We start from the raw sequence: 25,618 nt of genomic DNA, 5'->3' as shown, positions 1-25,618 counted from the left end.
TCATCGGGGATTGGAGTTAACGATCAGTGTTGGATCTCTCGAGTCATCTGCAAAAGCCGCTGAATAATGGCGGTTTGTGCTCGGAGATTACCAATAGCGTGTGTATTGATTTCGGTATCGTGTTACGGAATTACGGAGACATTGGTCATCCGCTCCTCGGCGCCTTCTGGTATTGCCGTTTTGGTGAATTGTTGGCTCCGATGCGATTGCCTTTTCTGGTAAAGCGCTGCGATGATTCCTCTTGACTCATGATAGACAAGAGTCTGATTGGACTCGATGCAGAGGCGGTGAATGCAAATCCCAACCTTGGCCTCGTTGATCGGATCCACGGAGCGCACTGTTCAGAAGCCCGCAGGGTTTAGCGCAAATCAAATTCTTATGCCTGGAGGCCCGGCCTGCGAATCATCCGGTCGGACTTACGGACTGGACGGAGCCTGACCCAAGCCAGCAGAACCGGAAAGAAGAAAAAACTGAATTAGTGTACCTAATCTCGGGGATAGGATTATGAATCACAAACAAAGGCTAACAAAAGGAAAAAACGGAGAAAAAAAAAAGAAATGAAACTAACAAAGTGGTCCCCTGCTGGATATATCAGATCGAAAAACCCTCCTTCCTGGTCCCTTTCTGATCGATCTCTATCCTCCACACCGACTCTCTGGAAACCAGCCTGCCCAACAAGGATTACTCCTACACACCTCAGACCTCCACGTACAACACACATTCAGCCACTTGACGCTTGGGATTCAGCTACAGCCTGTCGATGCGCAACAAATATCCAAGACGGAATAATAATTACGATTCCCTCACAATCTTACCTGTCCGCCGCAGGGTTCCTTAATATTATCGCTCGTATCAGAAAGATAAGGCTGTCAGCCTCTTGATACACCGCCTCATCCACCCGCGCGTTATTGGACGATCGCCCGGACACTTTCAGTGCTGCCTGAGTCACAATTTGAGATCATAAACACATCAATCGGCACCATGTCTTCTCCCACAAAACTTTCTCAGCTGCTTACCTCTACTACTACTACTACTACTACTACTACTACTACTACTACTACTACTACTACTACTACTACGACTTCCTCCTCTTCCCCTTCGACCATCTCTCCCAGCTCATACTTTGCCTCGCTCACTCGCAAGCGCCAACAGAAGAAAATGAGTATCACACAGACATACTACCTCGCCCACACCGCCCGCAAGAAGCTTACCCGAGAGGCTTCCCGGGCGGACCACAACCTACGCCTCCTCGTCGGCCACGCCAACCTCCTCGACACTCTCATGATCGATCTGGCCGATGCCGAACAGGAGCAGGAGCGCTGGTTCAACCAGACAGTCAGCGGAGCCACCAAGGGCTCGTACCGCCAGGAATCTCAGCACATCCAATGGGCCGAGGCACTAGTTGAGGAGCCCGAGGAGGAAGACTGGGACCCAGAAGATCTCTCGGACGCCGATTCAGATGTCAGCGAGGAGGACTCGGACATGGAGGAGGACTACGCTCCCGTCGTGCGACGACGAGCACCATCTCCCGTTGCCATCGTCACCGAGACTGAGCTCGAGGACTATGATTCCGACTCCGACTCCGACTCCGAGTTCGAGTACGATGATGAGGAGGATCTGGATGAGCTTGCCCTCACCCGATCACCATCACGACAAACCCCGCCAGAGCTGTCACACGACGAGGATGACTCTGAAGACGACAGCATGCCCCCCTCACCACCACAGCTGCTCCTCGAATCATTCGACGAGAAGCAAGCACACGCTACCGAGATCTCTCTCGGTGATTCAGACTTCGAAACCCGGTATTACGCACAACAAGCGCGGCAACCGATCATTGAAGCATGCTGAGCGTGCTTCTGATTACTCTTCCGCTCTAATGTATAATACGTGATACCCTGACGACTTTTGACGTTCTGGACATTCTGCAGCGTTTAACCAGCGACGCTTTGCATAAAAAATTACGGCTTTTGGATTGGGATTTCGGAGTGCATTGCATGCATACACTCATACACTTTGCATTGTTAGGCGTTATTGGGCAGGACTTTTCTCATGTTGATCAATCTCCAACGAGTATATAGCATCTACCATAAATTGGTACTATTGAATAGCTAAACAAATACAACAACCAATCTACACAAACACCACTTCTTCCTTCCACTTCTTTAGGCATCAGTAACTCGACTTCCCAACTCCAAACACAATCAAGACCCATCTCGAGTCGAGACGACCCCAAGACCAGACGCACCCCTCCCAAAAAGCAGACAAGCACCCATCCGTCCACCCATCGCGGCACGCGGGCTGCCGATCGCACACCGCTTGACTCAACGACAAGGATTTTGACCGGTCACATGGATCGCCCCCGCGGACTCGCTCACTCACTCGCCCGCCCGCCTATCCGTTCTGCAGAGTCGCACGCTCGGACCGCACTAAGTTCCGAATGTCCGCGCAGCTGCCCAGTCAACTCATCTCCGATCATTCTCAGCTCATCTGATTCTGACGGCGATGCTTCAGCCGTGGATTCAGGTGTCCTGTCTCATGTGCATTCATCATCATTATTATTATTTGGCAATCGAATATGTCCAATTACAGGAAACGGTTTAGCGAAGGGTTATAGGATGTTTTAATTACTGGGAGTCTGGGACGGCTCAGGATGAGGCATGATTATTCATCCATGGGTTGGAACTCGAATCAAATCATTCGGTTATGCAGGGCCTTGAAGGATAACAATGATCCTGGGCTGGACCGGACCGCCGAGTCGCCGAATCAGTAATCGGTGATAAGATGGATCATGGATCTGACCTCGGATGTGATGAGAAAACGCGGTCGCGACTTGCAATCATCGCGATTCGCGAAGATCCCGGGATCGCGCGGAGAGGACGGGGATGGTTGAACCACTCGACCAGTCCACCTGATCAACCTGCCACCGGCGGCCAGCGGCCGACTGCCGCCGTTGCTTTCTTTTCCCCACAGTCTTTGAAGATATCGTTGCCAAATATTGGAACGGAAAAAAACAGATGGCAAGGGTGGGGTTTGACCAAATTCTTGTCGAGACACAGAAAAAACATGCCACGACATGCGTGACGTGATGGACATCTATAGTTGAGGTCCAGTAGTAGGCTCGGGCCTAGAACACTCGGCTTGCCAGGGAATTATGTGTCGCTCAAACGACCCCATTTGCACCAGAGAATCTGAACAATATGCTCCAGACCGGGCCCATGTCATTGAGAAGTTTATTAGTCAAAGGCTTGGTGGTAGTATCAGTAGATAAGATGCCCTTAGTGGCCTTGATGAAGCGTGCTCCACAGTCTTATCAACTGAGCATATCCAAGTTGGCAATACTCACCACACAGTACGCTCCTCTTTAATAGGCATTGTCTGCAGCTTTGAGAAATCCATAAATGCCTCTGTATGTACTTGCAGGATAATTAGCACAATGGCGAGTGTCCCTGGTCTGTAGATACATATATATCATCGCCAAACCCTAACCGAGGCCCATCAACATGCATCACCCCACCCAAAGATAGGGTACGTAGTACTGTTTCCAACTCCTTTGTTCTAAGGTAAACTTGTTTCACTGCTTCTTCTCAAATAAGAGGAAGGTAACCCCCCAAGGTAGTGTCCTAGCGAAGCAGGCGCCTATTCACCTTGCGGCATTCTCCAAATACGTCGGTACACGAAATAAGTTATGGAACTGGAGCTATAGAAGCAAGAGTTCATCTACAGATTGCCTCGAGATTAACGTTAATAGGCTTTTCTCTCTCTTTACAGACCACGTAACTTTCCTTCTTCCACGAGTGGGCTTGCTGGTATACTCTTGCTACATTGTCTCCTCTGACGAGGGAGACTTACGACTATACCTCAGCTATATATCTCAACGGTAATGACGGAGATATCTAGGCTTTCTTCCTGCTTCTGGCGAGATCCCAACCTACGGCTCGGGAGATAGAGTACCCCTAGTGTCATGGATCCGCCATGCTCGGAACTCCGGGTATGCAGAAATAAGCATAATCTAGGACATCGGAGTTGTAGTTGCATCCAGTATCTATATAGACTTGACTAGTATATATGCTACCGCTATTGCCTCAGCTGTTTAGAAATTTAGCATTTCCACTGCGTCTTCAGCCAAATCATTCCTACTACATCTCTACCCTCTACCACAATCATGCCAAATTTGTTAATCTACGGTGTTACCGGATACACCGGCCGCCTCGCCACTCAACATGCCCAGCAGCTAGGCCTCGAGATTGTAGTTGGCGGACGGTCCGAAACCATCAAGACCTTTGCCTCCCATTTCGACCTTTCATACCGCCTCTTTGACCTCAAAGACCCCAAGCACATCGACTCAGCCCTAACCGACATCGCAGTCCTCCTCAACTGCGCAGGACCTTTCCACCGCACCGCAGAGCCCTTAATAGACGCCTGCATCCTAAAAAAGGTCCACTACCTTGACGTCGCCGGAGAGCTAGACAGCTACAAGCTCGCCGAGAAGCACGATGCTGAGGCTAAGGCAGCCAATGTCATGCTCCTCCACGGATGCGGCGGCAGCGTCGCAATGCTCGGGTGCCTGGCCGGCCACGCCGTAGCCCGACTCAGAAATATGACTCCCACACGCATCGACATCTCCCTCTACGTCGCCGGGTCCATTCCCTTGGGTCTGCCATCAGCGCATCAGAGAACCTAACAGCCGAATGCCTGCAGGTTGTTAACGGCGAGCTCGCGCCACAGGAAGCCACAAATACCATCCAACTAGACTTTGATGACGGAGCGGGCCCCGTTACGAATTACCCCGTGACCCTGCCCGATCTGATTACGCTGCGCCGGTACACAAAGGTCCCGAACATCCGCACGTTCGTGCATGCCGCGGGCGATGCTTTCCCCACGGGCGATCTGGCGGCTTTGCCGGATGGGCCGACGGTTTAGCAGAGGGCCGCTGCGCCGTATCATGCTGCCGCTGTAGCTAAGGGTGCGGATGGGAGTGTGGCGCGGTTGGTGCTTCATACGGTGAATGGGTATACGTTCACGGGGAAGGGCTCTGTCGAGGGCGCGAAGAAGGTGCTGGCTGGGGCTGTGAGGGCTGGGTTCCAGACTCCGGCTGAGGTATCTGGGAGTCGGTTTGTGGAGGTTGTGGAGGGGTCAAGCATCAAGGACTTTTAATCATTGCAGTGGACGTTTGCTTTGGCATGTTGCATGGACTGTCGTTTTTGTCTTGACAACGTTTCCTCGATGTGGTTAACCAATTACTATGGAATAGAGGACATGTTAAAGCTTTCAGATAGCACACGGGTAATCCCGCCCTCGGCTGTGTGTTCAGACCATGTTTATTAATAAGATGTCTCATCCCCTGCCCGTAAGTGGTTGAGGGTTCCTTCGCTCCAGCAAACCCTTCATCTCGGAATCTCCACCAATGGGCCCTGCTATTGTCTTTCCGCCCCCAACATTCAAGCGACCTACGGGTCTGAAGGCGCTCTGTCACATTCTACCACTCTATAGCTCTCGTCTGTTTGGAGTTTAGTGTATGGGGGCCAAGACTCGAGAATTTGTTCCATTTGTTTAGTTAGCCACAGTTTGTAACACAACCTTCATTATGAAAGGTTCCAAAGTCGGCAAAGAGGGGGACATGGAAGTATACCTATGTCAATAAGCAACACTAGGACACGTTCAGGGGTTTCCTAACATCTCTGAGTCTGAGAAGAACTCTGGTGTTTCCATCAACATGCGGCTGTGAGTGGAGTGCTGTGGGTTGAATTTGAGCTTAGCGTTTGCCATGGGTAATTTAATTAGTTAATACTTCCCGCGTCGGCCCGCTTTCTTTGCTTAATTTGATCGTTTGTTCTGTTTGTTTTGTTTTGTAACCTTTGATTGGTTATTCCTTAACCCCACCAAGGCGGCTGGGAAGCTTAATTGACAGGGGCTTGGCCCATCGCGAAAGGTTCCGACCCTTACACTGCCCGCTTGACATGCCAGCAACCTTTTATGTACCGTGGCGTCTGCGGCCCCAAGCGCTCACTTTTGAGTTGCTGTCTCCTCTGATCATTCAGTTTGCGTGGAGGCTGACACCCAAGACTTGAAGCAGCGACAGACATCCATGAGATTACAACGACCGAAGTAAACACGCAGGTTTAGAGGTATGTCGAACTGGGTAAGCGCAAAAGAGGCTCCCTCAGCTTTAGGACCAAACTGACCTTTGCTAACAGCAGAACATGACTGAAGGCTCGGACGGGCTCCAAGTGGCCAGAGACTGGGACAACTACCCCGAACATTATGCTCCAATTCAAGTCAGTTCGCCTTTCAAGCAAGACAGTCAGTATCCAGCTGGAACATCGTCACCGCCAGTTACAGAACTGTCAAGCTCGACGGTATGTGGGCTGAGCCGGCGCACCTTCATTGTGACAGCGGCAATTGCCTTTGCCATTGTCTTAGCAGGCGCTCTGGGTGGTGGCTTAGGAGGAGGTTTATCATCTCAGGGCAACTGCTCGGGGCAGTGCAGCAGTTCTGCGTAAGTGGTCAACGATCAATATTAGGGGGAAAAGACAGGCATAAAGCGAAACTTGTACTGACAGTTGAACCCCTAACAGCACGGACAAACCCCCACCCGCTAACGAGACGGTAACGGTCACGGTCTCTGCCGCGTCTACAGCCTCCGCGACCCCCACTACAGGGCATTATAGCGACTGCCCCGGCTCCAATGGTACAGACTATACCTCGACAAGGTTCATGTCTGGAGACAATGGGGCTGTCCCTGACGGAGCCAAGAACGGACTCAAGTTTTCAAAGATATGTGGAGCCGACGTTCAAGGCACAAACCTGGCTCAGGCGGACTTCTCCACCTTCGAAGAGTGCATTGATCTCTGTGCAAGCTATAATTTTTGGTCTGGCTCGACCGACTGCAATATTGCTAGCTACAATAATGAGGGCACATGCTGGATTAAATCGGGCGGCACGTCTCAGGTTTCAAATGAGGGGGTAGACACGGCTGTGCTGGCTGATTCTGGTTGAAATTTGTTCAAAAACAGGGGAAAATGTGATTCTTATAGTTCCCATTACTATCATTAAACTTAGCATATACAGCAAGATGACAACTGCATCATGGCTTCGAAACGGACGAACGCCACACAGTTTCTGACTGCGCAGATACGTGCACGGTCACTCTTACGCCTCTACAGATGTCAATTCTACCTACATACAGTAATTAAGTTGATGCTTCAATCTTACCCAAATAACCATGTTTGGGCCTGTTTTAAGGGGAGGCCAGTTTGATTACCTTGTACCAGCCCAAATTCCGCGGCAGTATATGCTATACTAGCCTAATACTATCCTGATGTGTTCGGTTTTCCGGAGCAGATGGAGAATTTGCAGCCAGTTGCAGCTGGAGGTGAATATATGTATCCTCCATACCTTGAACATCAACTTCGGGTGCAACTACAGTAACAAACATCCACACCATATTACCGTACGGATGTAACCCTATCCACACCCAGGAGATCAACCAAGGTAGCCGGGCATCGTATTCGCATCATGTAACATACCACCACAAGAGAGCGACGACCGGATGATTCAACAAACGCCTAAGGTTGTATGGAGCGGCAAATCAATGCTCTCTCAGCGTAGCTGTCTCTCTCATATATTATTGTCTAGCGACACATGGGATAAAAATAAGCTAAGAACGGACGATCTCCTGGGACATACAACTTTATGCATTCCTGATGACATAAGATACCCGGGCCGCACGACCGCCTTCCGGATGCGCCTGCCCCTCTCCTCACCTGCGGTTCCCCATGCGATCAGGCACTCGTGACAATAAGTGTTTCTGCATCCGGCGGTCGGGACGAATTATGAGATATCCCCTCTTCCCTCAATCCGCCATCTAGAGTTTCATTATTTTGTCTTATAGAGCTCTTCTGCCAATTCCAAAGCGCAGGCGCTGTATCATTCCGAGTTTCCGGCCCAACTGCTGCGTTGTCGCAAACAATGATCTGCAGCTCCTGCATCGTACGACCGGCAGAAGGAATCCAGAAGCTTTATGGCGATTGAGCCGCCCATTACTCTCGTATTGAATGATTAACTGCTTTATCCGACCCATAAAGTCTGCAGTTACCATCGCATACCTCGCCACGCGCCTTCCTTAGCTGCCACTCGCCTCCCGAACATCAACACATCATGGCATCCGTTTCTCCGCCGCATCCATCCCCCGACCCCGAGGATCTACCTGTTGTGTCAGGCTCGGAGCGCAATAACAGCATATCGGATACCTCTCCGTCCGGTAGCACAACAATGATCGATAACCCTCACCGAAGATCGATCCAGTTCAACATACAGAATCCCGAGTCGCAGCCTCCGTCTCGGCCTGCTAGCACGACCGGGCGCAAGAACTCTCAGCCGGAATCTATCCATGAAAAGGATCTCAAAGTTCCTGGACGCGGCATCTCACCGCCGCCTCCTCGGTAAGTCACTCGGATCTTGCATTGACATGGCGATGTTCTGACTGTCTCTTCTCTATAGGACCTACGAACGAGGAGTTTCATTTGACACTTTCGATAACCCAGATGCACCCGACTTCTCTCTTACACTGAACTACAAACACAAGGGCTACCAGCTCACCCGTCGCAGTCGCACCTTCTTGTGTGGTACCGACCAGAATGAATACTCCGACTTCGCACTGGAATGGCTTATGGACGAATTGGTGGATGATGGCGACGAGATTGTCTGCCTTCGAGTCGTAGAAAAAGACTCCAGTATGACGACTGATGCTGCAGTTGAGGCTGGGAAATACCGCCAAGAGGCAGAGCGGCTTTTTGAGCAGGTGATTCAGAAGAATAGCCAGAACGAAAAGGCAATCAGTTTGGTGTTGGAATTGGCGGTTGGAAAGGTCCAGGACATTATCCAGCGCATGGTATGTGCCATTTATTCAAACTCGTTATAGAAAAGACCACTGACCACTCTTAGATCAAAATATACGAGCCCGCTGTCCTGATTGTCGGTACCAGAGGCAAAAACCTAAGTGGTGTACAGGGCTTACTTCCTGGTTCGGTTTCGAAATACTGTTTACAAAGATCTCCAATTCCTGTGATTGTCGTACGGCCGTCCACGAAGCGCGAGAAGAAGAAGAAGAAACGTCTCGCAGATCCAACCAGACGCAGCTACAACCATATCCTAGAGCTGAGCGAGCAACGGGGTAGCCATATATTCTCCGCTCCGTCGAGCAGGAACAGCAGCGTTGCGAAGCTTCCAGACGAAGAGGCTGCTGTAGCGGCTGCTCTTGGTCTACCCCAATCCTATAGCGCCTCGCGAACATCGCTTTCGACATCCGAGAGGAGCAGCGTCAGCCAGGAAGCTTCAATGACTCCCATGGCTGATTCACTTGATTCTATCAATAAATCTCTCGCGAGAGACCTCTCAATGTCTTCCGACGAAACCAAGCTAGATTCCGCGTCTTCGACGCTGGCTGAGGCTGAGGCTCATGATGGGAGGTTACGGGAAGACATATCCCCTGTACCTTCGCCAGCAGAAGAAATACCTAACCCAGATGATGCGACACCGGAGCCTTCTAGCCCTGAAACTCGCATTCCTGTCATTGTGACAGACGATATTTCCCCCGATCCTCGGGGCAAGCGCCGCTCCCTTTGAGTGGCAGAGCCCATTCATCTACTAAGCTTCAAGGCACGAGCAAGCCTTTGCGCCTTGAAACCTGAACCCTTATCATGATATTGCCGTTTTTTTTTTTTTTTTTTCTTAACAGTCCTTGCGCGGGCATATATGGATAAATCATCATAGCACATCATTGATTAGATACAGTAGATCATCACAGCGAACATGGATTTGTTTCATCTTCTTCCATCTGCATCTCTACTGCATAGCCGAAAATTCCATTCACTTTTCACTCTCTAGTCTCAGGCCAACCTTATCCTTTAGTCGAGATACATCAGGAGCGAAGAGTTCTAGAATATCAAAATGAATTGAGCTATATTGAGACACATGCCGGAGCAAAAAAAGAAAAACAGTAATAGAATCGGAGTACCCAAAGAGAAGTAGGAAAAAGAACTTTTTCTAACAAATTTTGTCTAAAAACAGCTGCTGCATAAGAAGGAAAAGAGGAAGAGAAAAAAAAATAAAATCAATGCCCTGGCCAGCCACCACCCTCTGCAAAAACCAAGACTCGTGGTTAAAGTAGGAGAAGTGTAGATATCTGGATGCAATGCAAACGAAAAGACAAAACAACAACTAGACTTATGGTAGACAAAAACAGGCACGCAACCAAAGGTAACAAACAAGTGTGGGTAGTCTGCTTGGGTGTGGTGTCCTTTTTTTCTTCTTCCCTCTCTCTCCCTCTCATTTCCAGGACCACGAACCGTATGTTCTTTTTCTTTGGTGGCCGGTTGCGTTGCGTGGTTGATACGACGGGCACGATAGGTAGGATACTGGATGGGGAGGAGGGAAAAACCAACCACCAGAGCTCTCCGGGTATTTGACTCGAATGGAATTGAATACAAAAAAAAGGAAAAGAGAGAGAACACATGGACATGAACAACGTCAACATAAAACATGCACAGGTAATAGAGGTAAAGTAAAAGAAAAGAAGACTCGATAACAACACTCGGTATGGAAGAAGGCCAACAACAACCAACCAACCGACCTACCTCGCCGAATATGTAAAAGGAGAAAAAGCCACTTTTTTCGCTGTTGCCCTCCATTACGGCATGCTTTTGCTTCTTCGCCTTGCTTTTGTTTTTTTGTTGGTATAAACAACAAGACACATTGTACAGTCGAATTCGAATGTATAGCCGAAGAAGGCTTGTTCTATAATACCGCGTCGAAGGAGAGTTGAGTGAGCGGACGGACGACCGACAGGGAAAGGTCCCCATCTTTCTTTCTGTCTGGCGTCGTGGGCGAGGAAGATTAAGGAGGATTGGTAAGTTCAAATGACAAGAAGAGGCTCGAGATGCTCGAGAGGAGAAAAAGATGAAGTGCGGATGGATGAAGAGTAAAATAAAATCTTTCCAGAAGAACGGAATCATTTTCATTATCATTGCCAAAGAACAAACAATCTATGATGCTTCCTCGCCGTCCTTCGACGGGGTTGCGGAGGGTCGACGCTCAACAGCGGGTTGTGATTTTGTCAGCAGAGGTGAGGTAGGGTTTGATGGGGGTGATGTGGCCATGTTGTCCTGATCTTGCAATTGGGCAAGAGCGCTGGTAGAAAAAATGTTAGTACAGACAGAAATTTTCCATCATGATCACAAGGAAACGTACCTGAAAGCGTTGATCGAGGAGGCAGCTTCTTTATCTTCCTTCTTGCCGGCAGGGGGTGTTCCAGTACGGCTGCTGGCAGCACTGTCATCACTGCCGCGAACCAGGTTGCCACCAGGGCCAAGGTTCCTGCGTCCACTGTTGCTGCGGGAGCCGAGCATGCTGGAAGGTCCAAATGACATGGGTTGGTTGGTATTACGGGTGGTGCGGAGTCGGCGGAGATCATCGCTTCCAACCTTGCTGGAAGCGAAGTCTTGGGGAGGTGCTTGTCCGTAGCCGCCTGAGAAGTTTCGAGAATCACCACGGCCCATGGCGGGGCGACCACCGCCTCCCCGGTTTGATTGTTGGCGGATGCGTTCCATCTCTGCCTCTTGTTGGGCGCGAGCAGCCTGCAAACGTTAGTATCATCCAACTAGAAAAACCAGCTGTGACAGATACATACCTCTTCGCGGATTTGTTGAATGGTCTTGGGACCCTTGTCGGCATCCTTTGAGTTCCAGTTGTTCTTACGCAGATCAATGATATCCTGAATAGGTCAGTATTCTGTTCAAGTCTCCACGCAGGAAAAGGGCTTACCAAGAGCATGAAACGGAGACGGCTTGGCAGATCGGGGGTAGTCATCATCATCTGAATTCGCGCGAAGTAAGCGTCCATCATGGCGGGACCCTTCTCTGAGGCATCCAGACTGGCACCAATGGTGCGCAGCAGGCTGGTCAAACTCTCAACCTCAGCCTCCTCAGGAATACCCTCGTAGTCAACGAGCTTCTTGACACACTCGTGCATAATACGCTCTGTCAACATGCCCAACTTGTACAGTTCACCAATGAACTTGACGAGACCAAGACCACGTCGCTTGGCGGCAGCGGCAGCGTAGTACTCGTCGGACATCATGGCAACCTCCTCGGTGACACCCTCAGGCTTGGGAGGCAGGTTGACCTTCCAACCACGTTCGAACTCCTCCTGACAACGGTTGAGAAGGTACTTTCTGAACAGACTGCCGCCTGCGACAACGTTGCCCTGTCTGTCGCGGATGTTCTCATCCTTGATTTCGGCACTCATGCTCTCAAGCATACGCTTGCAGAACTTGGCATAGATCGACGCCCAGTGAGCTTCGTCAGTAGCCTTCTCGAATGTGAGTTGAATGACTTGTCGCAGAGTTCGTCCATCCGACTCGTCCTTGGATTGCGAAACGATTTCCAGAATCTGGCCAGAGATACGGTCGAAGTTCTCTGGTGTCATCTTGTTGAGAGCGGCCTTGACCTTGCGCTGCACCACATCCGGAGCCAAGTAGCCACCAGGAGTAGGGCCAGCGGCAGCGGGAGCTTGAATGCTGCGAGCCTTCCATCCAGAGGACGAAATCTGTAGACCTTGAACCTCCTTTCCAGCGGTAAGGGGCATTGACGCGGCCATCTTCTCCTCCTGCTTGGCCTGGTGCTTCTTGCTCCCAGTTCGGTTGCCCTGGTTCCTCGACCCGACGCGCGGGGATGGGGGCACCATGTTGTGAGAAGAGTTTGTGCGGCTCATGCCGGGTGCATTCCCACCCATTGGGAAGCTGCGGAACTGACCGAAGGGGTTGCCCATGGACGGGGTACGGTTGTTGGAGAGAGCGAACCTCTGCTCGGAGGTCGATCCTGGGGGCAAAGCCGGGCGAGGGGGTTGGCCGAAAGTGCCCATACGGAAATCAGAGTCAGGGCCAGTGCGAGACTGGGTACGTGACATTGGGGTTCGGGCAGACTGTGGGCGAGACGAGTCGGCATCTCCGACGGTCTCGCGCACGCGGATATCCCAGTCAATAGACGGCTTCTCCTTGAAGACGGTCTGGAATTGAAGCAAGAATTCCTTGTTGTAGTGGAACTTGCGGTCTGCAGGTGCGCTGGAGTTAAGAGCAGGGTTGGGGGAGGCAATAGAGTCAGGGTAGGAGATCTTGCTGAGATCGTCCACAAAGCGGGCGGAGTGCAACGACTTCATACCAGCAGTAGGCTGAGGAGGCTCAACGGACTTGTTGGTCTCCAGCTTGAGAGCGGCAGGCTTTTGCTTGGCCCCGGCGCTGGCAGGTTTGGCAGGAGGTCCCATGGAGGTATCAGAGACCGGAGTAACGGTACCGCTGTCAGCAGGGGTGCTGGTTTCAGTGGCAACGAGCCCACCCTTCTTGAGAGAGGAGAACAGATCCTTGTTGCTCGTATCCTCACCAGCCAGTCTCTTCTTCTCGCGGGCTTCTTCGCGGGCTTCGGCCTCGCGCTCGGCTTGCTTCATGTTAGCCTCGTAAGCCTCGCGTTCCTCCTTCTCTTTGCGCTCGCGCTCCTCCTTTTCAGCCTTCTTCTTGGCATTGTACGCAGCTTCTGCTGCGGCTTCCTTAGCCTCAAGTTCGGCCAACTCTGCTTCAATAGCGTCGAAGTCGATCTCGTCCTCGTCATCCGCTGCGGCAGGGGCGGGGGCCGGAGCAGCTTCGGCAGGCTTTGAGGCTTCTGCGGCGGGAGCGGCCTTCTCCTCCCTCTCCTTCAGACTCAACTCCTCAATAGCCTTGCGGGCAGCCTCTTCTTCAGAGGCCTGCTTCTGGGCAGCTTCCTCTTGCTCCTTCTTCATGCGGGCCTCTTCCTCTTCCTGCTTCTTCTTAGTAGCCTCTTCCTCTTCCTGCTTCTTCTTGGCAGCCTCTTCCTCTTCCTGCTTCTTCTTGGCAGCCTCTTCCTCTTCCTGCTTCTTTTTGGCGGCCTCCTCTTCCTCCTGCTTCTTGCGCTTCGCGGCTTCCTCTTCTTCCTCTGCCTTGCGACGTGCCTCAGCGTTGTCCTGCTGCATCTTCTGGAGCACCGCATCCTTCAGCTCCTGCTTCTTCTCAGCAGCTGTCTTGGCGTTGGCAGAGAGAGACTGAGCACGAGTGTGATCCGTACTGCTGCCGGTTCTTGACGGAGGAGTAGGGCTTGGCGCCGCGTTCTTGACGGGAGAGGGGGTGGCGCGTGCCGGGGACGCGGGAGTCTTCTCAAACGTCTTTACATTACCGCTGTCAGGATCACGAATGGTAATGGCCTTGCGTGTCTGCTGGGGAATGACAAAGGCGGGCTTGCCCCCACCGGCAGCGTTAGAGGTGCGGCTCGGGGTGTGTGCATGTCCCGGCGTTGAGGGAGTTACAGATGGCTGGTTCTGACCCAGGCTAGATCCTGGGCGATCGGAAACCTGCGAAGGGGTGCGCGACAAAGAAGTCGCCTGCGGGGGACCGTGGGCGACAGGATACTGGCCTTGCATATACGGAGGCTGGTTGTAGGTAATGGGACGGGGCTGCGGGGACGGGGGAGCCATGTATGGGTAGTTCGTCGGTTGATAATATCCGTAGTTCGGGTCCGTGTAGGGGTAGGTCTGCCCACGTTTGATCATTGTTAGATACTGCTCAAAGTTTCCATTTTCAGGAGCAAGGTTTGGGGGAGGAAATGCAATGGGGACCGGGGGTTGGGAGAAGCTTCTATTTGGGGACTGGAGCCCACGGGGACCTTGCTTCTTTTTGTTGTAATTCCCACGGCGATAGGGCCTCTGGGGGAAAGGATGGGGAGATCTCACTGCTTGGGGACCCATATGGGGGGGATAGGCGCCATAGGGTTGGGGAGGCATCTGCGTGTGTGTCATAGGGACCTGGCTCATTTGGGGAGTCACAGGGTGTGCGGTGGCTAGCGCTGGGCTGCGGCTAGCTTGCGGAGATGGGAATCCGTGCATCGGTCGTCCTTGGTTAGGGGCGTGGAACTGGGGACCCATGTTATGGCCGCCGCGCGGCTGGTTGGGAGTCCGGAAGTTGGGAGTAGGAGAGTACGGAACCTGACCCTGATGGCTGGACTGCGAGTGCCCACGGCCGCGACCACCCTGGTAAGGATAGCCACCACGACCAGGACCACTTCCCATGTGGTTGCTTATATCACTGTGGGTTGACTGGGAGGACTCGCGGCGCAGATGAGTAGACTGAGGCCCAGGTCCAAGAGGAGCCTGACCCGCCTGTTTGTACCAGAAGAAAACTGTTAGTATCATCTCCAAAACACAAGCTACTTTTCAACAAGTCATGAGGATCGCATGCATCCCGTTCATTCTTCCCGAACAAGACGGAAAAATAGAACATTCATGAAAGTGTCCAAACCGGCCCCAAGGACCAACAGAGAGGCGAAAAAAAAAACCACTCACGTTATCACCCGCATTTCCAAAGCTACCAAAGTTCAGCTGCGCGTGGTATGAAGACGGCGGTGGCCTGCCACCACTCGACGCAGGCTGGGGGATGGGCGAGGGCGAAGTCTGCGGCGAGGTCGCACGAGGGTTAACCGGGGGCGTCACACCCAGGCTGGACTGAGGCTGACTCGCGAGCACGGCGGGACTGCCCATGTTCGGGGAGGGCTGGTTTGCAAAGCCGAACTGGAGGCTATTGGGCCGACCACCGGGCTGCGCACTGTTGGGGACGTAGGTGGAGGTGATGGTCACCGACGGCTTCTTCGAGTGGTCGCCTTGGGGACCCGACGCCGGGGCGCCATTCACGATGGTCGGAGGCTGGGATTGTTGCTGCATGGGTTTGCCGCTCACAGATGTTGAGGTCGACTTCCCATGTTGCGATGGGCCACCCACGGTGACGGGAGCGGCGGCGGTTGAGTCCGTCGCGGACTTCTTGGTCGCGTTTGCGTAGGATCGGGGCACCGTGGTCGAGGTCGATGTCGGAGCGGGAACCGGCGCCTGAGGCGAGGCTTTCCCACTGAGCGAAGGAGAGGAAGAGTGCGAAGCGGCCTGGGTCGACGTGCTCTGTCCTTGGGGTTGAAGGCCTGACTTTGGAGGGATCGAGCTCATTAGACAGGTGAGGCGGCAAGATCAGGCAGGAAGATGGATGAAGATGGCGTTTTTGTTTCTCAAAATCCGGAGAGAGAGAGAAAGAGAAGAGGAAAACGATGCTCGCAGAGAGGAGATCGTTTAAACCTGATGACAGAGTCGAGGCGATGTCAAAGGCGTGTTACAACAAGAGGAGAAACACGCTCGAGAATCCCACATCCAGAATTCCCACACACAACGGCAGGGAAAACGAAAGAGACGAAGGGATGTCACGACAAGGGGAAAAGAAAGAAACGAAGACCACCAACGGAAATGTTCCAAACGTCGTGGTCAACGACGATAATTCTGGGGGGGAGAGGGGGAAAGAGGGGGGAGAAAGAAGAGGTCAAAGTCTTCTGGCGATGATGGAAAGGATTTCGGTGCCCTTTTTTTTTTCTTACAAACACCCTTTTTGCGTTTCGGTGGTGGTGCTCTTCCTGGCTGACGAAAAGGGTAAGGAGAAAAGACCAAGAAAAAGAAATGAGCCCGGCACAACACACGTTTCTACTTTTTATTCTTTTAACCAGCACTGCAATCTCTCTACGAGATAACAAAATGCGAGCATATAATTTCTCTTCTTTCTACTCCCTCTTTCAGTGTCCCACGAAAATCTACAAATTATCAATCGGGTGGAGGCGGCGAGAAAGCCTGCCAAGACTCTGCCGGAGTATTGTTCTGGAAAATAATCACAGCAATTCTTTCACATCCTCTATTATTCCAATTCTGCCTGCAGAAACAAAGGCATATGACTACTTAAATTGCCTGATAGCTGATAGATGTAGAGATTAGTAGTCCGACATCACCAGCTATCAGTACTCCTCTCGAGTCGTGCAAGGTCTCATGTCCCATACTCTACAAGTAAAATGGCATGCCACTCAAGTCCGCGAGTCCTCGCCACATTTCGCATACGGTATCATACGCATAAATACCCAGCCTAATAGACAATCACCACCCACCCAGGCCGCGTCTCAAATACAAATACGGTTCGCGTATTCAGCCTCGCCTTCGAGATGTAACTAGTAGTATCGCACCAACACACGCCGCAGGCCTCACATCGTTCAAGTTCCAGGTTCCTTTCCGGCCTGGGCTTCGCTATGACCATCTTCAATCATCACCCCACGCCTCCCCTCGTCTCTCCTCGCTCCTTTCTTACTTTCTGAGTCTGACATCGTATCGTCTTAGTGGGCAAGTTCGCCTAGCTTTGAGTCATACGGACTCAGCCCCTCTCTGTATGACTAGCATACTCTTAAATCCGAACCAGTCGCAGACTGCGTTAACTCTTTTTTTCGCGCGCCTGGCATGACCGAGTGTCGCGTGTTTTGAGGGGGGAAACCCGAAAGAGTGAGGCTGTCTGAGCTGCCCAGGTTCTGTCGGCTATCGAGCCACATGCTGACAGGCTCTGATGTCACTGCCCTCGTCTCTTTTTGCTTTTCGGGTGAATGGAACACACGCTACGCACATATCTGAGATCGCGAGGGGAAGAATGGATGTCAGTGGCGGCGTTAGAGCATTCTTGAGGTAAGTATGTTGTATGGGCAGGATTTAATGCAAGATCGACACGAGTCGGCCATTCCACCAGAGGTTTACTCCGGAGTAGTCCCTGAGTGGCGGGCCACTTGTGCTTGTGTTCTTCAAGATTCGAGAAGCCATCCATGGATGACGTATAGGCGGTTGGACTCGGAGCTTTCATGATTGGGCTGGCTGTGCTCCGAATTTGAACCTACCTGTGTCCAGACTGAGCGTAAGAACATTTATGCACAGGTGAAACTCTACGCTGTATCCCGAAAACCTTGCATTTAACAGTCTTGACACTGATGGAAACAAACAGCAGTACATTTTTGGAAAACACATTGCAATCTAACGACCTTCTCTCGCACGAGCAATTGCCTCAACTGTCCGCGCCGCGAATTCAGCTCCAGATGCTGCGGCTTGATCCCCGCTACCAAACCAGCCAGAGTTCCGATGACCACTTCGCCGACCGGGCGACCGATCCCGTGTATCCTCATGCTCGACATGGTGAAATGAGTTGTCACTGCGATTCTTCCTGAGAGGCTCGCCGCCGTAGGCGAGGTCTTCATCCTCCACTTCCGCCGCGGCTTTCATGTTACGCCGCTCATTCATGAGCGCATCTCGCAGAACGTCCAGCATGCTCTGCTGGTTTGAGTAGAACCTTTCCTTCTCCGCAGGGGACATGTCTGCCATCTCCCGAGGGAGGAATTGATGGGCGAGCTCCTCTGAACGTGCTTCTTGACTCTTTCCCTGGGAGGTGACGGCGGCAACCGCGGAGCTAATGGCGGAGAACCAGTCATTGGTGGGAGCGGAAGAGGAGGGCCCGCCGCCCGCCACCGAGGGAAGGTTAAACCGCGACAGAAGCGACTGGGCGTAAGACGCCGCGCTGGCTGGCGGAGGGGTGGGAGGACGCTGCGGGGGAAGGCCCAGAACACGTTCGCGGACCCAGTCAATGGCTTGGTAGAAGTACTGGAGGCCCATGACTCTGGCACGCTCATGAGCGCGGCCAATGAATTCCTCTATCTCACGCTCATGGTGCGTCAAAAAGGGATCAACATAATCTTGGTATAGCACGCGAGCACCCTGAGTCTGGGGAAGAACGAGGTATGCGAAGAAGAAGAGCCGGAACCAGCTGTAGAAGGGAATCCATCCTAGAATGAAGACTGTCCACGACTCAGCCATCAAGACGGCGGAGAGGACTACCCAGTACATCAGCCATGGTGCAAGCTGGTATGGATCTGATGAGCGGAGAGCTTTGTAGGAAGCAAAGATGGGGAAGAGGATCGAGAGGATGGAGCTACAATAATTGGCGGTGATCAGCATCAGGCGTGCAACGTAGAGTGAGGAGGCCTGTCAATCCACTCAGGCGACTTACGAGAGCAGATCTGCGAAGATTCCAAACATCTTCTGGCAATTGCTGCGTCCTTTTTGAATCTGCTAAGACCGTGGGTAAGATGCGAGGGGTGAAAGTGAGAAGATTAATCTTTCTGGTTGAATGCGGAACAACGCAATTGAAGCTTATCCGACGCTGCCTAGCTGCGGGGCACAAGGTACAGGTCTTGAGGTAAGGTTTTCGGAGAGAGGAACTGCCAGTCGCGAAAAAACTGTGCAGATAGGGTTTTTATAGCAGTGACAACATGAAAGGAGAAAAATGAGACACCTGTTACAAAGATAAAACTGGAGCCTCCGGTTTGCCGGAGCGTGGACTGCGGTGCGGAGACTGAAGTGTGACCGATTCGGGCGCTGGGCGGAGTAAGCAGAGGTTCAGGTCTCAGCCCTGTAAATTCGGCTGTCAAGGCTCAGATGTCTTGATTAGTATGTCTTTCAAATGTCTTATAGACTTCGAGGAGGCACTAAATGATTCTCACAAGGCTGTCTCTCCGACTCTCCACTAAAAGTCTTAACTGTTCATCCAGCCGCAGCTTCCCTGTGAACCTCCGGCATCGTTGACGTCATGGCATGACAGCTGTATACAATCGACAGATATGCACTTGATCATAGTCACATGGATAAGAAGTACCAAAGCAGGGGAATAACTCCTGATCGCTGCTTTTCTCAGGGCTATTATTTCCCCTCTCAACACTCAATTCTTTGTTAACTGCTAAGTAGCATACCCACTAGTGGATCAGTTATCTAGTACTATGGCGATCAGGTACTAATTATAGGACTGAGCGGCGAGCCACTGTATGAAATACGGAGAAAGAAGCTCAAGAAAAAGGAGGCTTCGCGAGAAAGGGGCGTTGATAATAAGAGGAGAGGCTGGAGAGCGCAAGCGAGCGATACCAAGCAGAGCAAAACAATACATCATCGGAGCCAAAATATGGTGTTGCGGGGAAAGTCAAGCTCAACAACCGGTTAGAACCAGCTATGTATGTTTATTGGAGATACAAGATGATACGAATATCTAAACTGCAAGCTCGCAAATATCGTCCATTTTCCAATTGAACCGGTGACTGATCGCCTGGTTTAGCTGCACGTGCCCAACTGCTCCCGTGGATCTGTTGTCACCCGTCGGGCTTCATCCTTCTCTCCCAACCTTCTTTCTCCTCTTCCTCTCCATATTTTCGAAACCGAAGCCAACAACCATGTGTATCGCATTAATATCAACGTCTCACCCCGATTACTCTCTCATAATCATAAATAACAGAGATGTACACACTCAACCCCCTCCATTCCCTCCAAGCTCAGTGCGAACAGCAACTAACGACGATTTCCCCACAGGAATACCTCCGCCGCCCAACGCACCCCGCAAGCTGGTGGCCAGCCCCCAACTCGCAAGTCCTCGGCGGCCGCGACCTCGCCCGCAAAACACAAGGCACCTGGATGGGCGTGACGAAGACCGGAAAAGTCGCCATCCTCACAAACTACCGGGAGAGCACGTCCGACGCCGCAACGGGGCAGCAATCCCGCGGCGCAATCGTGAACAGCTGGTTAACACGGACCCCCGATGACCCGACAACCACGTATGTCGAAGAGATGGTTGCTTCGCCGACGGCTAGGAATGTTGGCGGGTTTAGCCTGGTCTGCGGATACGTGAACGAGCCGCTGGCGATTGTGTCGAACCGGTCGAGTGATATGGAGCAGATTACCTGGATTGCGGGGGAGACGGGCCAGACAAAGGGGCTGAGTAATACTGTCTTTGATGATCGGAGTTGGCCGAAGATTCTGGATGGGGAGAAGTTGGTTGAGGAGGCGATTGGAAAGCACGTTGAGGGGAATGAGGGCGAGGAAGAGTTGATTGAGAGGTTCTTGGAGGTCTTGGATACGAATTCATTACCAGCGTTGGACGATGATGCGACGGCGGAGGATTATCTTCCGTATTTCCGGAGGAGCATTTTCATTCCCCTGATTGGGACGAAGGAAAAGTCAAAGGCACCCTCTGCTGCTGCTGAAATCGCGGCACCGCCATCGTCCTGTGTTGAAGGGCATGGAGCGGAGGCAGCACCTATCAAGAAACAGGCTGATGATGGACACGACATCCTGGATAAGTCATACCTGCACGGTCCGTACGGGACGCAGAAGCAGACTGTTATTCTAGTCCAGAAGGATGGACGAGTCAAGTATTTTGAACGCACGCTATACGATCAAGAAGCCAACCCGGTCCCTGTTGGTGAGGGAGACAGGACATTTGAATACCAGGTGGCTCGCTGACCGGCGCTATGAAAACTTTGGCATTGTCTTTCTGTCCGTCGGCATTGAACGTCTTAAAATGATCTTATGAGCCACGAGTGAGGAAACATTATGATAGAGCATTATTAGTACGTAGTGAGCCTTGATAATAGTTAGAACACTGGCACTTTTCTTTCTATTTTGCGCGACTATACCTAGAGATATTATCTCGTAAAGTGTACTAGTTCCTACCGCTTATCCTCTGGCACAAACCCCTGAACTGCGAGTACTGTAGAGAGTATGGATGTACACGGAATTCCACAGCACTAGGTATAGCGAATTAAGCTAGGGCTTTGTGCACCTCGTAAGACCAATCATTATGCGGAGAACTAAGCTCTTGCTCAGCTAACCTATAATAGATGATCATATACCTGGCCGGCCATACAATCTCCACCGTGTCGGGCACTGCAAAAGGCTGAGCGATTACAACCAGCTTACGAAGTGACGCACTTACTGTAGACAACTTTCAGCTACGTAGAGACCTCGCTCATGAGCCGGAGTGAGGTTTCATCGAAGCTACCTAATAGGGTTGCGAATCCTATCAGCCGAGACCGGCAACATGTTGAGTTGAGAAAGCGCCTGTCTCGGCGCGGAGTTATAAACTTATCAATCCGGATATGAGTCGCTGGATGGCTGTGAAATATAGAGAGGATGAAGAGAGCGGCAACGGTGTTGAAGCAGGTGGCGAATTAGTGAGGTGTTGTCTTGCAGTTAGTTATACTGAAGTGCTGGGGCGGGCGAGCTCATACTGAGCAAGGACGGTCCACTAGGGTCGTGATAGAGGACTGATTCCAAAGAGTATATAGCTGAACAGGACGTTTGGATGACAGTCACTCGGCAAGTGGGGGTAACCGGGTTAGGGCTTAGCTCGTAGTAACTATGAGACGATTATGCAACAACTAAGGTGTTGCCCTAGGTATCTCGCCAGGTACTCGACTCTTGCCTGGGAATTGCTGCCCGAAATTAAGCTCTTCCCTTGATGTAATCGATATCTATGGACTATACAGCGCACACGCCTACCGTATATGCAAAGACTAGGAAACTCGTGAAAGGGAACCCAGGTTAAACAACAATAATAATGCCAAGTGGCCGAAGATTCCCCGCGGCGATTTTGTGGAGATTGGGGAAGCTGAGGCTACTGTGGTAGTAAACTGCTCATCCGGCCCGGACCCGGACCCGGACGGCGGCGGGGGCAACTTAAGGTGACTTTAACCAGCGCACCCCGCTGAAAAGAAGGACCATTTCTCCATGCGAGAGCTGCCTCGTACTGTTTTCTCCCGGCAATAGCTCCAACTCATCTAAGCCATGGCCCACGAAATCACCAACCCTATCATCCCAGGCTTCGCGCCTGACCCTTCAATTGTCCTAGTCGACGGAATCTACTACCTCGTCACTTCATCCTTTCACCTCTTCCCTGGCTTGCCAATATACACCTCGACTGACCTAAAGGGCTGGACTCTTCTCGGTAGATTGCCATCACCATCTAGCCTGACTGACCCACCGGACTGACATAGTTAGGGCACGCATATAACCGCCGTGACCAACTCAGTCTCGAGCACGCAACCTCCCTAGAAATCAATTTGGACACCGGCAACAAGCTCATCGCAACGCTAGGCCTATACGCCGCAACGATCCGGTACCACCAGGGCAAGTTCTATGTCGTGTGCACAAACTCGATCCTACACCCCACTGATGGGTGGAAACTCGAGAACTTCATACTGACAACGACTGACATCGCCTCGAGCGACTGGAGTGACCCTGTATACTTCAACTTCAAGGGCATTGATCCAGACCTCTTTTTCGACGACGATAGCACGGCATACATCCAAGGCTCATGGACAATCGACCGCACAAAGCAGCCCAGCTGTACAATCAAGCAAGTTGCCATTGACGTCGAGACGGGTGCGCACCTCTCCGAACCAAATGAAATCTGGACAGGTTGGAGTAAGTATGATACCGAGGGCCCCCACATATACAAGGTGGGCGGGTGGTACTACCTCCTCGTGGCAGAGGGGGGCACGTTCGAGGGCCACCATTTGTCCATTGCGCGGTCGAGATCCGTCTCGGGGCCGTTTGAGTCTTTTGAGAAGAATCCAATTCTCACCGCTAGGGATACCAATGAGTACATCCAGAATGTCGGGCATGGTGACCTTTTCGAGGATTCATTTGGGCAGTGGTGGGCTGTTGTTCTGGGGGTCCGTGGGGAGACTGGATGGCCGCTGGGGAGGGAGTCGTTTCTGGCGCCTGTGGAGTGGACGGAGGATGGGTGGCCTTGCGTCACGCAGCCAAAGAAGAAGTTTGTGTTGAACAGGAAGATTGGGAAGCTCAGCAACAGCAAAGAGAAAGAGGAGGATAACCTCGAACTCGTCCACATCCGCAATCCTGAGCCGGCCAAGTACGAATACTCGAGCAGCAATCATGCTGCACACATCAAACTCAGCCCAAGTCCCCAGGGCCTTTCAGCTCCAAGTGGACCGGTCACATTCTTGGGCAAGCGGCAACGGGCCCTAGCCTCCACCGCCACTGTCTCACTCGCCGTCAACAACCAACATCGATCGAATATCACCGCTGGCCTTGCCCTCTTCAAAGACCACCTCCGCTACGCATCAATCGTATATGACTTCAAGTCTGGGTATCTGCGGTTTCACGCCACCAACCCCGCAACTGGCCTTTCGCGAACTATGGAGAGCCCCTTAGCCCTAAATGAGGTAGGAGATATGGAGTCCGCTACTGTGGACCTGCGGATCCAGTCTTCAGCGGATGCGTATACTTTGTCTTTCAGACTCGAAGCATCCCGAGACTGGAGCCAGTTGGGATATATTACGTCTCAAGAACTGTTCGTGAGGGACTTTACTGGGCCTATATTTGGTGTTTTTGCCCAGGGAGAAGAAACGGGTAACACGGTGGAGTTTCGCCATTTTCGGGTTGAAATTCATGATTAGTCCGAAGAGTTTGTTGGTCACCGTTAGTATAGTACCAGAGTCTGCCTTGCCGCTGATCCTGTTAGCATTTCACCGATGACACCAAATAGTATTATCAGTTCTTGTGGATGGGAAGGCACATCCCTGCTCTTCAGCAGCCGCCACGTCACGTGTGTCTGCATGAGTCCTTCTCATCATGCTGTCAGACAGTGAGCGGGGCAGTCGAGCTTTGGCAGCTATAATTTACTGAATATCAAACTCCAACGGGTACTGAGGCTGTCTTCATCTGGACACAATTATTTCACTATCCCAATGTGCAACCACTATAAAAACTATCATATATGGAGCACATGCAGTCAACCAGCAGCACATATCATAAGGACCGAGTTGTTTGAACCAAAAGAGGCTCGATGCAATGAGGGCCCACATGATCGATTTATAGTCGTCGTTGGCAAATGTCTCCTTTGCGATCGCGTACTGGGTGAAGAAACTAGCATTTTCGGTCCACTCAGCGGAATCCCAGAGCAGCCCCTTCAGAACGTGCTAGGTATAACAGACCTCGGCGATGCTTCAACCTCCCAAAGGGGTCAAGACGTTGTTCCCGCCGGGAGTGAAGCACAACCCGACGATGATGGGGCTTCCCAGTACACAAGTGGCCTTGATATCCAGGAACCAAGGAGGAATGTGTTTATTACATGGCTTGCAGAGGATCTGCTGAGCAAAGCGTTTGCAGGGAATGAAGGGAAGGAGACCATAGCAAGAGTCTGGTATGCACTACCCCGGCTTTTTAAGGTCTTTGCAATAAAGCTGGGGACAAACTGCTCCACCGAGGTTTATTTGGATCTAATGGTGATTATCCGCACGCATCGAAGGTCCGTAAGATCCCTGTTATCTTATCTCTATTATACTCTTGTGGATATTGACACTCTATTGATATAGCAATATTGTAGCTGCAATGAGGAGCAAGTATGCAGAACAAGAAGATGTACACTCTCGAGTAAAGGGAGCCCACATAGGAAGAACAGACATGAACATGATGGTGAACAAGTGGCTACCGACTTTGGAAGACCCAGACACTTTCCTGGATCCCAATTCTGCTCGACCGGAAGTTCCACCTGATATGCAATACGAGTGCGATGAATGCCAAGTCACGCAGATGAGATTGGCGATGCATTTCTGGAGCTCCCTGTGTACAAGGAAAACATCACAGGTCATTCAGCATACGACTGGCTTCTACAGAGCATCAAGAAAGAGCTCTATCTCGGCGAGCGATGAAGTTCTGGTGAATATCCGAGAAACGATCCTAAGGCATCTATCTACCTTGGGACAATATGGTTAGCAGAAAGTATCCGCCAACTTTCTACACCGTTTCATTCAAGATAGATTGGAAACCGCGCTTATTTCTCGAAGAGCAAGGGTACCAGGAAAGGCCGGAGTTTGCGTTAGAACGAGCC

At 51.7% G+C, this 25,618-nt stretch overlaps 8 protein-coding genes across 8 annotated transcripts; 6 read left to right on the top strand and 2 right to left on the bottom strand.

Annotated features, from left to right (window-relative positions):
- Nucleotides 1–442: 442 nt before the first annotated feature.
- BJX68DRAFT_247719 (uncharacterized protein) lies at nucleotides 443–2,137 on the top strand. Its single transcript, XM_071041817.1, is given in 2 exon segments — nucleotides 443–1,018; nucleotides 1,031–2,137. The coding sequence occupies 2 exon segments, from the start codon at nucleotides 982–984 to the stop codon at nucleotides 1,846–1,848; spliced, it is 855 nt and encodes a 284-aa protein (XP_070893629.1). The 5' UTR covers nucleotides 443–981; the 3' UTR covers nucleotides 1,849–2,137.
- A 2,025-nt stretch (nucleotides 2,138–4,162) lies between these two features.
- On the top strand, nucleotides 4,163–5,154 carry BJX68DRAFT_272105 (uncharacterized protein; the record flags this gene model as incomplete). The annotated part of the gene is made up of 3 exons (XM_071047119.1): nucleotides 4,163–4,630; nucleotides 4,699–4,914; nucleotides 4,963–5,154. 3 exons carry the CDS (start codon nucleotides 4,163–4,165, stop codon nucleotides 5,152–5,154), a joined length of 876 nt encoding a protein of 291 aa, XP_070893628.1.
- A 973-nt stretch (nucleotides 5,155–6,127) lies between these two features.
- Nucleotides 6,128–6,996, top strand: BJX68DRAFT_272104 (uncharacterized protein; the record flags this gene model as incomplete). Its single annotated transcript, XM_071047118.1, has 3 exons — nucleotides 6,128–6,139; nucleotides 6,195–6,496; nucleotides 6,576–6,996. The coding sequence occupies 3 exons, from the start codon at nucleotides 6,128–6,130 to the stop codon at nucleotides 6,994–6,996; spliced, it is 735 nt and encodes a 244-aa protein (XP_070893627.1).
- Nucleotides 6,997–7,746: 750 nt separating this feature from the next.
- BJX68DRAFT_247714 (universal stress protein) lies at nucleotides 7,747–9,954 on the top strand. Its single transcript, XM_071041816.1, has 3 exons — nucleotides 7,747–8,441; nucleotides 8,500–8,890; nucleotides 8,944–9,954. The coding sequence occupies exons 1-3, from the start codon at nucleotides 8,158–8,160 to the stop codon at nucleotides 9,622–9,624; spliced, it is 1,356 nt and encodes a 451-aa protein (XP_070893626.1). The 5' UTR covers nucleotides 7,747–8,157; the 3' UTR covers nucleotides 9,625–9,954.
- BJX68DRAFT_198260 (uncharacterized protein) lies at nucleotides 9,928–11,283 on the bottom strand. The gene has a single exon (XM_071037522.1). It carries the CDS (start codon nucleotides 11,022–11,024, stop codon nucleotides 10,059–10,061), a length of 966 nt encoding a protein of 321 aa, XP_070893625.1. The 5' UTR covers nucleotides 11,025–11,283; the 3' UTR covers nucleotides 9,928–10,058.
- Nucleotides 11,284–17,840: 6,557 nt separating this feature from the next.
- BJX68DRAFT_198266 (HVA22/TB2/DP1 family protein) lies at nucleotides 17,841–19,399 on the bottom strand. Its single transcript, XM_071037523.1, has one exon. It carries the CDS (start codon nucleotides 18,895–18,897, stop codon nucleotides 17,923–17,925), a length of 975 nt encoding a protein of 324 aa, XP_070893624.1. The 5' UTR covers nucleotides 18,898–19,399; the 3' UTR covers nucleotides 17,841–17,922.
- A 760-nt stretch (nucleotides 19,400–20,159) lies between these two features.
- Nucleotides 20,160–21,225, top strand: BJX68DRAFT_258840 (NRDE family protein; the record flags this gene model as incomplete). The annotated part of the gene is made up of 2 exons (XM_071043602.1): nucleotides 20,160–20,225; nucleotides 20,296–21,225. 2 exons carry the CDS (start codon nucleotides 20,160–20,162, stop codon nucleotides 21,223–21,225), a joined length of 996 nt encoding a protein of 331 aa, XP_070893623.1.
- A 1,245-nt stretch (nucleotides 21,226–22,470) lies between these two features.
- On the top strand, nucleotides 22,471–24,290 carry BJX68DRAFT_279381 (glycosyl hydrolase). Its single transcript, XM_071048719.1, has 2 exons — nucleotides 22,471–22,708; nucleotides 22,762–24,290. The coding sequence occupies exons 1-2, from the start codon at nucleotides 22,549–22,551 to the stop codon at nucleotides 24,183–24,185; spliced, it is 1,584 nt and encodes a 527-aa protein (XP_070893622.1). The 5' UTR covers nucleotides 22,471–22,548; the 3' UTR covers nucleotides 24,186–24,290.
- The last annotated feature ends 1,328 nt before the right edge of the window (nucleotides 24,291–25,618 follow it).

This window comes from Aspergillus pseudodeflectus, assembly GCF_044049435.1.
Source record: "Aspergillus pseudodeflectus strain CBS 756.74 chromosome Unknown BJX68scaffold_73, whole genome shotgun sequence".
Lineage (NCBI taxonomy): Eukaryota > Fungi > Ascomycota > Eurotiomycetes > Eurotiales > Aspergillaceae > Aspergillus > Aspergillus pseudodeflectus.
This window is presented reverse-complemented; position numbering and strand designations above follow the sequence as displayed.

Excerpts from the sequence above, each read along its gene's own strand:
- BJX68DRAFT_247719 (XM_071041817.1), top strand. The coding sequence starts at position 982 with ATGTCTTCTCCCACAAAACTTTCTCAGCTGCTTACCT.
- BJX68DRAFT_247714 (XM_071041816.1), top strand. The coding sequence starts at position 8,158 with ATGGCATCCGTTTCTCCGCCGCATCCATCCCCCGACCCCGAGGATCTA. Across the intron at positions 8,442-8,499 it reads ATCTCACCGCCGCCTCCTCG|GACCTACGAACGAGGAGTTT; the intron begins GTAAGTCACTCG and ends TCTTCTCTATAG. Across the intron at positions 8,891-8,943 it reads AGGACATTATCCAGCGCATG|ATCAAAATATACGAGCCCGC; the intron begins GTATGTGCCATT and ends GACCACTCTTAG.
- BJX68DRAFT_198260 (XM_071037522.1), bottom strand. The coding sequence starts at position 11,024 with ATGATAATGAAAATGATTCCGTTCTTCTGGAAAGATTTTATTTTACTC.
- BJX68DRAFT_198266 (XM_071037523.1), bottom strand. The coding sequence starts at position 18,897 with ATGCTGATCACCGCCAATTATTGTAGCTCCATCCTCTCGATCCTCTTC.
- BJX68DRAFT_279381 (XM_071048719.1), top strand. The coding sequence starts at position 22,549 with ATGGCCCACGAAATCACCAACCCTATCATCCCAGGCTTCGCGCCTGAC. Across the intron at positions 22,709-22,761 it reads AAAGGGCTGGACTCTTCTCG|GGCACGCATATAACCGCCGT; the intron begins GTAGATTGCCAT and ends TGACATAGTTAG.